Source organism: Cotesia typhae, unplaced genomic scaffold (assembly GCF_013202065.1).
Source record: "Cotesia typhae breed Kobodo isofemale line unplaced genomic scaffold, CoteBio_Ctyphae scaffold_121, whole genome shotgun sequence".
Lineage (NCBI taxonomy): Eukaryota > Metazoa > Arthropoda > Insecta > Hymenoptera > Braconidae > Cotesia > Cotesia typhae.
Window position 1 is genome coordinate 2,505,196 of NW_027423773.1, and position 14,380 is coordinate 2,519,575.

Here is a 14,380-nt window from a genome sequence, read left to right on the forward strand (position 1 = left end):
TAATTTTTTAGAAATATAAAAATAATTTAATTAATAAAAAAAAATCAAAAATTGCAACTTATGACATTTAACTTAGCTTTCACTTGACAATTTTTTAATTTTCTTCAACAAAAAAATTTGTTTCTAAGAAATTGCATTTTTAATTTATTAAAATTTCTACAAGTCCATTTTTTTAATAATTTTTTATTACTATAATTTATTATAAAAATAAACTTAGCAGATAGTTGATAATTGTAAGAATTTTTGTAATAAATAAATTATGGCAAAAAAAAAAATTGACATTTGGAAATTTTAAAAAACTACAAATGCAATTTTTTTTAAATAATTTTTTAGAACAAATTTTTTTTATTAAAAAAAATAAAAAAATTGTCAAATGACAGCTAACTTTAATGTCATTAATTTTTTTTGTTAAATAAAATTAAACAATTGTTGTGACTCCTAAACTTAATGTCATTTAAATTAATTATCATAAAAAATTTTTAATACCTGTTAACTTCAGTGTGATATTTTATATATTTAAAAAATAATAAAAATTTTAATTTTTTTGTCCAGACAAGGTAATGTGTGAGTATAGAGCCGTAAATGCAGCAGTATAGAGTAATTGAGTGAAGAGTGAACTACGCGCTAAGCGTCGGCGTGAAAGGTGGGTACGACAGTACGACGGACTTGAAAATACATTGATAACAGTCCCATACAAACTGAGCACGGCGATACAAGATTTTAAATAAAAGTCTCTTCATAGCGCACAGCAGGAGATCCGCCCCTGACTGAAGAGGAGCTCCCCTTCTCAAATCTTTATTTTCATAAAATCAACTAAACTAAAACTAACCAGACCCAGTGCCAGCAAATCACGTCAAGTCGTATTTGGTGTTGGTTGTATTTTGTCATACTTTTTCTCAATCGTATGTCATTCATTTAATTTCTTATCAAATATTTTTGACATTATGCAGTGATAAAAATATCAAGATTGTGCTAAGACATTTAACAATGTCATGGAGTCAATGAAAAAATTAAATCAACAGAAATGCGGTGTACAAAGTTCTGAGGTAAGTCATTCTTTTTAATTATTAAAAACGTACTCATGTATAATTAAAGTTCATTCATGAGGTACATGAATTGTAGTAATTTTTTTTTATTTAAATTTACTTAGTTTTAGTGAAATTTTAATTAAAAATCAGTAAATGTTAAAAAATAGATAATTTTACGTTTTTGCGCATAGCACTCAGAAAGTAGTCGTATTACTGCCACACCAATCTCGCACAGATATTGATTTTCTCGGCTAACAACTTTCTTTGCGCTCTATACCTAACAAATTTAATATATATATATTTATATAAAGATTTAAGAAATAAAAAGTAATATTTAAATTAATGACATTTAAATTTATGGCACTGAAGTGAAATTTTTTTTTTTTTTAATTGTTTAAGTGAAATTTTTTCAAAAAAAAATTTATAATAAATTTTAAAATGTCGGCTAACTTCATTTTCATTTAAATTTGCAGTCATTTGACTATTTTTTTATTTTATTTAATAAATAAATTTTTTTCAGAAAATTGTTTTTAAAAAATTGCATTTTTTATTTTTAAAAAATGTCAATTTTTTTTTTTTTTTTTTTACATAATTTTAGTAATACTAAAGTGAATGATATTAAAGTAAGTTGTCACTTGAACATTTTTTAATTTTATTTAACAAAAAAATTATTTTTGAAAAATTACATTTTTAATTTATTAAAAATTCTAAATGTCCATTTTTTTAATGCACTAATTTATTTATTAAAAAAATTATTAAATATCTGTTAAATTAATTTTCATTAAAGTTAGCAAAAACATTTAACAATTTTTAATTTTTTTAATCAATAACAATTGTAAGTAAAAAAATATTTTTAAAAATGAGAATTCTGGGAATTTTGAAATACCTGGTTAATTAATTTTCATCTGAAATGAGTAAATATTTGATAATTTTATTGATTCATAATAATAATAATAATAACAATAAATTTACACTTGTAATTTTTTTTTAATTTCTAGGTGTGAAATTTATTTATTAAAATTATTTTTTATCATAATTTAATTGTTACAAAAATCTAAAAAATTAACAGATATCTTTTAATTTCAATAAATAAAATAAAAAAAAAAAAATAAAAATTATTAGTTAGTTAAATATGACATTAAAAATTTGTTCTTAAAAATTATTTTTAAAAAATTGCATTTTTAATTTATTAAAATTTTTACAAGTCCATTTTTTTAATATTTTTTTTTTTTGCTAAAATTTATTTGTTAAAAAAATTAAAATAATTGTGAAGTGACGGGTAACTTTAATGTCATATTTAAAATTAATAAATAATTGAGTACACAAAACATAAAAAATAACATATATATATATATTAATTAAATTTCAGCTTTACGCTAGAACAAATAAATGTTACGATGAAGACAGAAGCATTGACGAAGATACTGAAGCTAACATATCCGCTGATGGTTATGGATTATCACCGCCATGTGAATGGCCTATCAAACAAAATACATGGATTCATCAGCAAATAGGATTTCCTGACCAACATAGTATATCTAGAAGTCACAATGTAATTATTTTAAATTAATTATAATTATTATTATTTATTAGTTCTGAAAAAACAAAGGGATTAAAAATTATTTTTTAATTAATTTGATTTGAATTGAATATTATATAAATATACATTTTCCTTTAAAGTTCACATTTCAAGTCTTTTTTTTTTTATGAGGATAAATCCTTTTGCTAATCAGATAATGACGCAAAAAAACTAAATATTTTTTTGTTTTATTTTATTAAAAGATTTAAATTTTTTTTTTTTTTTTTTTTTTTTTTCAGCATCCGAATTTTATTTTACAAAACATATACAAAAAATTAATGAATACCTTAAAATCTTACAATAGAAAAAAACATATAGTCTCCAATACAAAAATTGCTGCGCATGACATTTTTTACATACAACAATTAGAATCAATGATATATAAACTAATTACATCTATTTAAATATAATCAAAAGCCCTCGTCGTATGTTGAAATAAACATAATAAAAAACATAAAATTATTTGGTCTACAATATCTTGATTTCAATTAAGTAAATTTAATTATAGTGAACTAACATATTTTCATAGGGTGACCGTATTTTATTTCTCATGCAATAATTATGCAATTACCTACGACAAAATTTCTCATCAATAATTTCTTATGCAATATTTTTTCATTGCTCATAATTTAGATTATTAATTATATTATTTTTATTGTTTTTAATATTTATATTCAAAAATATGTCATAATGTTAATTCTCAACACATAAGCTTGTTACTGCGTTGGGCCCTTTTATCATAATTTTTGTGTGTGTTTATCTAAAAATAAGCTAAAAATATTTAAATAAATTTTTGAATAAAAATTTTAACAATGAAAAATCAAGCCTTTAAAAAAATGTTGAACAAGAAATTTTTGTCTCGAGAAATTATTACGGATTAATAAAGAACTTGAGCTATTGTTGTATGAGAAATTTTGACGTGGGTAATTTTTGTGGATCAATAAAAACAGAGGGAGCCTTTTAATAGTAATTAAAAAAAAAAAAAAAAACTATTCAGATTTTTTGCGGCATTATTGATAAATAAAAACGAATATTAACTTTTGAATTAATCTCCAGGAAATGGCAAGTACAATAAGCTCCCTTCGAAGCGGCGGTTCAAAAGACCTGCAAGGCCACAAGCGGTTGGGCGCAAAAGTCGACGTAGTCTACAGCCTTCTTGGAATGCTGGGCAGCACAGAAGGTCGTGACGACATGAGTTCAACCCTTCTCGCGATGAGCAATTCAATCGACAGCTGCCTGGTGATGCGTCAATCGGGCTGTTTACCGCTTTTAATCCAGCTGATCCACACTCCGGGCCAGGATCAAGAAATCCGAGAGCGAGCTTCTCGAGCGTTACACAACGTAGTCCTCGCTAGAAGCGACGAAAAAATAGGCAGGCGTGAAATCCGAGTCCTGCGACTCCTCGAGCAAGTTCGGGACTACTGTCAAATGCTGAGAACTTGCCTGGAGACCGAGAGACCACCAGACGACCTGGAAAGGCACCCTGGACCAACGATAGCCGCGTTGATGAAGCTGTCCTTCGATGAAGCTCACCGCCACGCAATGTGCCAACTTGGTGGGCTGCACGCCGTCGCAGAGCTGATCGAGATGGACCACGCAGCTCATGGGACTGATTCGGACGATCAAAGCTGCATAACTCTCCGGAGATACGCCGGGATGGCTCTGACTAATTTAACTTTCGGCGACGGGAACAACAAAGCGCTGTTGTGCTCTTTTAAAGAATTCATGAAAGCGTTGGTGTCCCAGCTCTGCAGCTTGAGCGACGATTTGAGACAAGTCACAGCGAGTGTCTTGCGGAATTTGTCCTGGCGAGCTGACAGCAACAGCAAGCAAATCCTCCGAGAAGTCGGCGCTGTGACCGGACTGATGAAAGCTTCAATGGAAGGAAGAAAAGAGTCAACATTGAAGTCAATCCTTTCAGCTCTCTGGAACTTGTCTGCCCACTGCAGCACCAACAAGGTCGACATTTGCGCCGTAGAAGGTGCTCTGGCATTCCTAGTGGATATGCTGAGCTATAAAGCGCCTTCCAAGACTCTCTCAATCGTCGAAAACGCCGGAGGGATTTTAAGGAACGTATCAAGCCACATTGCTGTCAGAGACGATTACCGGGCTATTATAAGAGAACGCGGCTGTTTGCAAGTTCTGCTGAGACAATTGCGGTCTCCGAGCTTGACAGTGGTCAGCAATGCCTGCGGAGCGCTCTGGAACCTCTCTGCAAGGTGTCCCTACGATCAAAGATTCCTCTGGGACCTCGGAGCTGTCCCAATGCTGAGGAGTCTCGTACACTCGAAGCACAAAATGATCTCCATGGGCTCTTCCGCTGCGCTTAAAAATCTTCTCAGTGCCAGACCTTGTGGCAGCAATCTCGTGCACCTTGACTCCACGGCCAGAGGTCTCGGACTGCCCTCTCTTCCTTCGTTAGTTGCCAGAAGACAACGAGCTCTAGAGCAGGAGATTGATCAGAATCTTTCTGAAACTTGCGATAATATTGAACCCAGCAGCTCTCCTACCAACAAAGATGATAAATTTTCTTTTAAAGTTGAAAGCAATTTTATTGACGTTACCTGCTTGACCAGGACTTATCACAAGCAACCAGAAATTTCTATTCTTAATCAAGTTCCCAGAAGTGAAAGCAAAGAATCTGTTAGGTCGATTACCAGCACGCATTCTGATACTGTTTTTGAAAAAGCTCACAGACACGTAGAGCTACCGGATTTTAATAAAAAAAATCAATCATCTTCTTTACACTCTACAATAAATTCTCACAATCATAATCAAGATGTTTATGAGCTTAATAAAACTTTGTTGGAGAAAAAAAATTGTTTGAGGTATAAAAATTCATTTGGAGAAAAATTTAATGAAGATAATTTAAATAATATCACATCTACTATTTCTTGGGCTACTGCTGCTAGTCAAGAGTCTTCTTCTTTGTTGAGATCAACTATTGAAAATAAATTATCTCCAACGGATTCTGTTAAGTCAATTGATAAATCTTATAAAGCTCCGATTTCTCCGGCAGAAGCTGTAAGCGGATTTATTAAGCCGCTTTTATCACCAGTGTCCAATAAAAAGGATCCTTTTGGTGATTATGCAGAGACTGATTTAGACGAGCCGACAAATTACAGCTTAAGATACGCAGAGCGTAATTCAGATGATGAAAAATTGACCACTGAATATTTTACGGGAAGCGAACAAGATGATACTGTCAAGACTTATTACACTGAAGGAACTCCTCGTGGTACTTCGTTGAATTCATCACAGTCAGACTTGCAGTATGATAAAATGAAACCGGACAGATTTATAGGGAGTAAGAATAAAAATGAAGGTCAGTATTTATTTCGGAGTTGTTTAAAAAAGCCAGAAGCAAATAATAATTTTTCTGGTATTTCTTCCGGTGATAATTTTAATAAATTGGGTGAAGTTAAATCATACAAAGCTTCAAAGCAAAGAATTTATCCTTTTATTGAAAAGGTTAATTCTACTGAGCAAGTGAATGTTGCTAAAAATTGCAATATAATTGACAATGAACCGAAAATAATTAATGACAGGCAATTAAAAGTAACTAGACAAAATATTGAATCAGAAAGCTTAACTGGCTCTGATGATGATGATGATGATGATGATTTATTGGCAGCTTGCATTCATATTGGCATGCAAAATAACAGACATGGACAATTAATAAGAAGAAATAGCTTGGAGAAGACTTTGCAGCGAGATAATAATTTAATTCGCTATCAAACGACTTCTGCTTTGGATCAAGTTGAAAGCGCTGAAGATAAATCAGATAATTTTTGTAAAATAAATTTTTCTAATTCTGACGTTTCAAAAGAATTAAACACATGCTCATTGGAAGAAAATTTTTATCACAGTCCTTGTAACAGTTCATCGGATATTCTTCTTAATAATTGTAAGAAGAAAGAACAGGACTTGGAAGAAATGATTAAAGATGAATTTTCGTTAAATGAAGCTTCTTCCACGTCTTACAAAATGGCTTTCACTCAGCTGGACGTAAATCCTGGTAAATTTACAAAATACTCCAAAGAAGAAAACAATCAGCACTTGTTTAAAGACCAAGATGAAGAATATAGAAGACAGCGTGATCCAGATGCAATGATAGCTTCTTTAGACCGTTTAACAGCGACTCTTGTTCAACAGACAGAAGCTATAAGGGAAAAAGATTCAATTGGGATGAAACAAAGCCTCCAAAGTGACACGTGGAATGAAGAGTCACCCAATGAACTGTCATTTCCCACTATTAGCATAAGCATTCCTTTGGTTGGATCTTATGACAGTGATTGTGTCCAAGAAGACTGTCCAACTCAGCTGGAGACTCTCGCTGAAAATATAGAAATTGAACAAAGCATGACTACGTCCCGGATAATTGAATTGGAGGCTTTTAAGCTAGCCGAAGTGGTGAGTAATCAATTTAATGACAATGAACTTATTTATGATATTGATGATGTAAAACCTCCGTCTGTGATGGACAGTTTTGTGTCTTTAAATTCGAGTTATTTAGCGACTGAAAGTCTTAATTGCAATTCAACGTCGCTTCCTCCAACGTTGTTCAATTCACGAATTTCAGATAGAAAAAAATCTCTTCCTATTGGAGTCGTTGCTAAGCGAGCTCTGGGCCAAGAATACAATCACACTGGAAGCTTGGAGAGTCTTTTGAATAATTGTAGCATTAAAAATGTTTCACAGTTGGAGAATATCAAGCCTCCGTCGATAATGGACGAGCTGCTAGACAGCGGAGAGATGGACAATAGTATTATCAGCGTAGCAAGTATCATGTCCGAGGCTGTTGATGTCAAGATTCAAGACTCTAGTCTTGGGAATAAATTTATTTTAGAAAAAAAATACTCCGGAAATAATGCAACAAATAGTCTCAGTGAATTTCTTGATAATATTAATCCTCCTTCTTTGTTTAATGAAATTATTGACATTGATGACACGACTCTTGATGCCAATACTGACACTATGTGCAGTGATACTCTTTGCAATGAATTTCAAATTATTCCGGATGAATTGAAGGGATTGAATAATAAATTTGAGGATGGTAATGACACTGATGAAGCTGCTACTCCGATTTCTACTGAGTACAGTTGCAGTAGCACTGAATCAACGCCCAAAAGACAAATTAAAAATATTTTAACGCCAAAGCAGAAGAGACAATTAGCTAAAGAAAGGTATAAGACTTATACTATTGCTCCTGAGTCTGTTAAAAAAGATCTAGGTAGTTCTAGACTTACTCCTAGGCAACGACGCCAGGATGATCCCGCGAGATTTCAAACCCAAGTTGTCGGTAATTTACCGATGGAGATTCCCGCTGCTTGTTCTTCGGGGATTCCCATGTTTCAGCACATTGACGGTTCTAGAACTTATAAGAAGAATAAAGTAGCCGTGGAAAAAAATTCAAATATTCCGCAGTTATTTAATAAACCAAATAAAGTTGAAGAAGCTAATTGTGCAGCTACTGAAGCCGCTGAAGGTAAAGAAGATTTTGAAATTAAAAGAAGAAATATTGTGAGTAATTTTAACGGCAAAAAAAATAACCTAGAAGATGATTTGAAGGAAGAATATAATACGGTGGATGATTTAGAGGTAAGTGAATTTGATCTTAATAAAAATCAACTTTCTCCGACGGAAGAAATGTTGAAAAAGCCAAGAATTGTTAAGCCGAGAGATAACAGTGGAAATTCAGAGGATAAATCTGAGCCTGTAAGTCCCAAAGGAATTAGAGGAAGAAGAAAGGCTTTGTACTCGAGTCCTAATACAAGGAAGACTACTCCCCAATCTTCGCCGGTAAAACAGATCAATATCAGTGGAATAGGCCGCAGCAATACTTCTCCGATAGTTAGAGCCACTAGAGCTACGACTCTTCGGAAGAATACATCCACGGATAATAATCAATTGAAATTAGGCGCTTTGCAGAAAGGAACGAAAATAATTACGTTGAATAAAAAAAGCTCTATTCCGCAGAGGAAAAGTGGCGGGAGTTACAAGCGTCATAGCACGCCGTCGGAATCTACGGTCGGTAAGAAAGATCAAGAAGAAATTCCTAAAGCTCTGGAAAGACAAGGTACGTTTACCAAAGACGAACCTGAGATGGAAAATGCACCGACTGTGGCGATCGCTTCGCCATCTAAGTCCAAAATTGCGAAGCCTACGAGAAATTTATCTTCTTGTAATATTAAGAGCAAAGCTGCTGGGAAAAATAGTCAGTACAAAATTACTCAAGGTGTTGCGGAGAAAATTGGATCTCCTAAAATTCCTATTAAGCGATTTTCAGGGACGGAATTTAAGAGTCCGATTGAGGGTACTTATTCCAATGTTCTTAATATTAAGAAGCCGATTAATTGTGAGCAGAGGGTGAGTTACAATGCTAATATTTCTTCGCAAAATTTACAGGAAATTTCGGATAAAAAATTGGTTAAAGAAACGGCTAGTAAGATTGCTAATTTATGGAAGAAAGTTGAAAAGTCGCAAAATAAACAACAGAAGCCGAATTCACGTCAATGGATCACTGCGTCTAATTCTACTGATACGGAAAAAATTATTAATAATTTATCGACTCAAAGATTGTTTAGAAGTTCGACTTTTGAAGGAATGCCAAAAGATAAATCAGATAATTTTAAAAGTAAAATAAAAAAACCTTCGGTACTTTCTTGTGAGACACAAGAGCCAATTTATAGAAATTCATTGGATTTAACTAATATTTCAGAAGTGTCAAGTAAAATTCCGCTTAAATTTACGGATAGTAAAATTAATGAAGAAATAACTCCAGTTGTTCTTAGAAAAAAAGATAATAATGATCCGGCTAAAAGATTGTCGAGACTTGGCTCTTTTATTACTGTTGATTCTACAGAAAGTCAAATTCCCGTTTATCTTGAGAAGAATATTCCCACGTTATCTTCTTCAGTTGAGACAACTCAAGGAGCGAATAATAAAGAAGAAACTACTCCGACGTAAATAATGAAGATGTAAAGAATTATTTTATAATTTTTTATTTGACTAGTCGTTTATATTTTTGCCTAAGATAATTTATAGTTGGAAAAAAAAAAAAAAAAAATTATTTTGAAAAGAAGAAATAATTGATTTTTTTTTTTTTTTTTTTTTTATTAATTGCTATTTTATATGTATATAATTATTATTATATGCTGCTTTTTAAATAATTTTACTTTTAATTATTTTTAAGAAGAAATATTGATATTATTATTATTTATTTTTTATTGTAAATAATTATCTTGGATACTAAAAATTTGGAAAATTCTTTTTATATAAAATTAATATTTAATATGCATTTTGGCGCGAATTTTAAATTCAAAATTATTTAAATATTTATTTGCGATGAAGAAAGATAAAAAAATTTTTTTGCCGATTTTTTATTTTTTTTTCTGTTACTTTTTTAAGACTGACAAGAGATTTTACGGAAATAGTTTATAAACCAGTATAAAAATAATATGTAAACCATTATACATAAAATTGTAGCGGAATTTTCGGTACATTTTCAATATTGCTTATATTAATTGAAGAAATAGGGTAAAAGAAGAAATCGTAGAAATTAATTATTTCTAGTCTATTATTAAATTTAATTAAAGTTGTCTATTTTGACTCTGCTGATATTTGAAATTAAATTAATTAAAAGAAGAAATTTAAAATAACTTCTTAATTTATTTATACTAATACTAAATTTAATATTTATGCAACTCAGGTATATCAACAAATAAACCCAATTTAATAATTTTGTTTCTTCAAAATTCATTTTATACCGATAATTGTAAAGTATTTATTTTTTTTACTATAGTTTATATTTACGCTTAGTTTTTTTTAATTAGCAATTATTTTGCTCCTCGTCATCTTCCTTGATTTATATTAATGTATAATTTTTTTTATTTAGTCATGTAATTGATATTATCTTTTTTAGATGTATGATGGTGATTTTTTAAATAATAAAACTTTTGCTCATAAATTTTATAGACAAGTTTATTTTTATTATTTTTTTTTTGTAAGTAATTTAAATATATAAATTTAAGCTCGAATTATTTTTAAACATAAAAAGTTTTTTTGATATTTTTATTTTTCTGTCAAAAAATCAATATCACATTAAATTGTATGTAAGAATAAGTTTTTAATGTAATTTACATTGTAGGTATAATAATAATAATAATAATATTTCTCATCACTGTGGACACTCATACAAATTAATAGACTTGTCTTCTGAGACTGATACAAGTAAATTATTTTTTTCAGGATGATATTTCACTGCCCAAACCTGAAAATAAAAAAAAGAATTATTTTCATTTTTAAAAAAAAATTTTGAAGGGTAAATTTATAAATTTTTCAACTCTTTTAATTTTTTGACTATTTTCAAGTAAGAAAAAAATAAATAAAACTCACTTGGTCATTGTGATCATTAAAAGTGTGTAAGCACTGTCTTTGTGCTAATTCCCAAATTTTAACAGTATGATCAGAACTGCTTGAAGCAAATTTTTGACCATCCGGACCAAAAGCAACTCCGAGAACCCACGATGCATGACCTGACAATGTTCCAGCAACATTTGCGTCTTTTCTATTTGGTAAAAAAAAAAATTTGTTAATTAATTTTATTAAAAATAATAAAAATTTTTTTAATAAAACTTACACATCATAAAGCTTCATATGTCCGTCGTCAGAAGCTGTTAGGAGTAATTGTGAATCCGGAGAGAAACAGAGTGATCGAATAGGCATAGCGTGACCTAAATATTAAACAATTAAAAATTTATCCAGAAAATTAAAATACTAAAAATAAAAATATTTTATTTTTTTACCTTCCAATGTTCTCAAGACTTTTCCATATGCTACGTCGAATATATTGATTATTCCATCAATAGCACCGCTAGCAATGTATTTTCCATCAGGACTCTAAAAATAAATTTTTGTTATTAAAAAAATTAATTTAGTAAAATTAATTGACTTTATTACAAAAATAATTATTTTAGTCGAGATTAAAAAAATAAATTTAATCTTTTATCAAATCAAATTTTTTTTTATCTTTTAAAATTAATAATAACTAGTAACTTTGCAGTCACTATATGACTGCTGTGACTTGTGAACTATAAATAAATAAAATTTTGTTTTATTAAATAATGACTTTTTTAAATTGCACTGTACTTGCTTAAATATTGATGTTTTTAAAGATATAAGCTCATTCCGATGTTACACTCATCAAGACCTTTCATTTGAGTACCCACATGCCTTTTCATATATTTTTCATATATACATATATATAATATATATATATACAAATATGTAAAATATATGAAAAATTGATGTGGGTACTTAAATGAAAGGTCTCGATGAGTGTAATGTCGGGGTGAGCTTATATCTTTAAAAATGTCAATAGTTGACTAGATATCAATGTCATTTCTTAATTATTGACATTTTTGAAAATTTAAGCTCATCCCGATGTTATGCTCATCAAGACCTTTCATTTGAGTACCCACATGGCATTTTTTATATATTTTATATATCTGGTATTTGTGAAATATATAAATATATAAAATATATGAAAAATTGATGTGGGTACTTAAATGAAAGGTCTCGATGAGTGCAATGTCGGGGTGAGCTTATATCTTTAAAAATGTCAATATTTTACAAGATACAAGGTCATTTCTTAATTATGTATCTAGAGATAGATCATTTTCGAATACAGTCTAAATACTTATCATAACAAAAATACAAATTAATTATCAAACTTACATAAGCTACACTCAAAGTAAACTTTCCTCCTCTTGTGTCCAACGATTGTTCTTGTTTACCACTTTCAGTTCCATACAAGTGAATTTTCCCTGCGTGACTTCCAGAAACTATAAATTTGTCGTCAGGAGAAAATACAACAGTCCAAATATCAACCGGGCCGACTTCAATACTTGAGATTCTCTCACCAGACTCTAAATCCCACAGTCTCAAGCTCGAGTCCAAGGAACTTGATGCACATTCTGATAATTAAAAATTATTTTCATTACTTTTATTTTTTATTTTTTTAATTTATATATATTATAATAATATTAAATTAAATTAAATAATAATAATAAATTATATAAAAAATACTAACTTGTGCCATCGGAACTTATTGCGACAGATACAACTCCAAGTGAATGTCCTGATAACTTGTGTTTTAATTTAAGACTGCCGTTTTTTTGTTCCCAAACTTTTACCAAGTCGTCTACTGAGCCAGTGACAATGTATTCAGCTTCTTCAGAGGATGATCGAATTGAATCTCTAAAAAATTAATTTCAAAGTAATTTAATTTCGGTAAGAAAATTTTCATTAAAAAAATTATTTAAAGAAAATTTCATTATAGAAGATTTTAAAAATTATACCTACAATTTTTTTAAAGTATTTTTTTGTAAATATTTACAAGTGGAGTCAACGATTTTAATTTTCATTTTTTTTGAACGAAATTTTTATTTGATTTTTAAAAATCAAATTTTAATGAAACAAAAAAATTTACGGAACATAAACAGATATTTAAACATTATCTAACTTTTTTATTATAAAAATACAGTTGTTTAAAAAAAAGATTCTATTAAAAATTTTTAAAAATTTCTAGTACAAATTTTTGAAAAAGTTTTTTTCTTTATATATATATATATATATATATATATATATATATATATATATATATATATATATATAAAAAAAAAAAAAAAACATGTCAGATAATTTATATGAATAATAATTTTGACTTGATAATAAAATTCCTTACTGTGAATCTTCGTTGTCTGGCTGAGCATCGCTTTTCTTTTTGGTCGACCCCAAGCACAACTCCAAATACTATCTTCATGTGCATTTTCAGTTTTATGAACTAGTGAATACTAAAATAAATATAAATTATTAAATTTTATTTTATTTCACGTAAAATGTAGACAATAGATAAAACAAAAAAAAAAATTATTTTTATGAGATAAAATAACAATAATACTAAAATTAGCCGACATTGTTAAGTTTTTTTAATTATTAAATTAAAACTAAATAATATTTGTAAAAAATTGCACTTATAGTTTGTAAATTTTTTTAAAAATGAATTTTTTTATTTTTACTTTTTTGTAATAATTTTTTTAATAAAAAAAATTCTAAAAATTTTTAAATGTCGGCTAACTTAAGTTTCATAAAATAAGCAGACATTGAAATATTTCTAGAATTTTTTTTTATTTAAAAAATTGTTAAAAAAAAATTTCACATGGAAAAAATTTTAAAAATTATTTGTGCAATTTTTTAAAAATATTTTTTTTTTATTTCTAGTAAAATTATTTAAAAAAAAAAAAAAATATTTTTTGTCGGCTAATTTTAGTTTCATTAAAATAACATGATATTGAAATTAGCAGACACCTAAGAACTTTTTCCAGTATATTTAAAAAATAAAATAGTATTAAAAAAATTAAAAAAGCACCTTTTCGATTTTTAAAATCTTTTAAAATTTTTTTTTTTTTTATATATTTTCACGCACATAGGTTGTAAACATTTATAAAAAAAAATAATTCTTTTATAAAATCAAAACATGGTCAGGTGTCTGCTGATTTTAATACAATGTTAATATAATAATTATAAAATAATACATACCATGTTTACAAGATTAACTTTGATAAAATTAATTAAATAATTAAATATTTAAAGTTCCAAGTTTTAATTTATCAAAAGGTTATGGTTTGTTAAGGTCAGTTGTTTGTGTTGAAAGCCGGTCACGCAAGTTGTACATGAAGTGGGTAGAGGTAATCTCTAACCTCCATGAGTT

At 28.9% G+C, this 14,380-nt stretch overlaps 2 protein-coding genes across 2 annotated transcripts; one reads left to right on the forward strand and one right to left on the reverse strand.

Moving 5' to 3' along the window:
* The first annotated feature begins 492 nt into the window (after positions 1 to 492).
* On the forward strand, positions 493 to 10,348 carry LOC141533798 (uncharacterized). Its single transcript, XM_074252863.1, has 3 exons — positions 493 to 1,046; positions 2,398 to 2,580; positions 3,664 to 10,348. Exons 1-3 carry the CDS (start codon positions 993 to 995, stop codon positions 9,574 to 9,576), a joined length of 6,150 nt encoding a protein of 2,049 aa, XP_074108964.1. The 5' UTR covers positions 493 to 992; the 3' UTR covers positions 9,577 to 10,348.
* A 315-nt stretch (positions 10,349 to 10,663) lies between these two features.
* Positions 10,664 to 14,352, reverse strand: LOC141533806 (WD repeat-containing protein SL1-17). The gene is made up of 8 exons (XM_074252877.1): positions 14,209 to 14,352; positions 13,355 to 13,463; positions 12,701 to 12,865; positions 12,346 to 12,584; positions 11,415 to 11,508; positions 11,249 to 11,342; positions 11,005 to 11,176; positions 10,664 to 10,879 (listed from the first exon to the last, which is right to left on the reverse strand). Exons 1-8 carry the CDS (start codon positions 14,209 to 14,211, stop codon positions 10,787 to 10,789), a joined length of 969 nt encoding a protein of 322 aa, XP_074108978.1. The 5' UTR covers positions 14,212 to 14,352; the 3' UTR covers positions 10,664 to 10,786.
* Between the last annotated feature and the right edge of the window lie 28 nt (positions 14,353 to 14,380).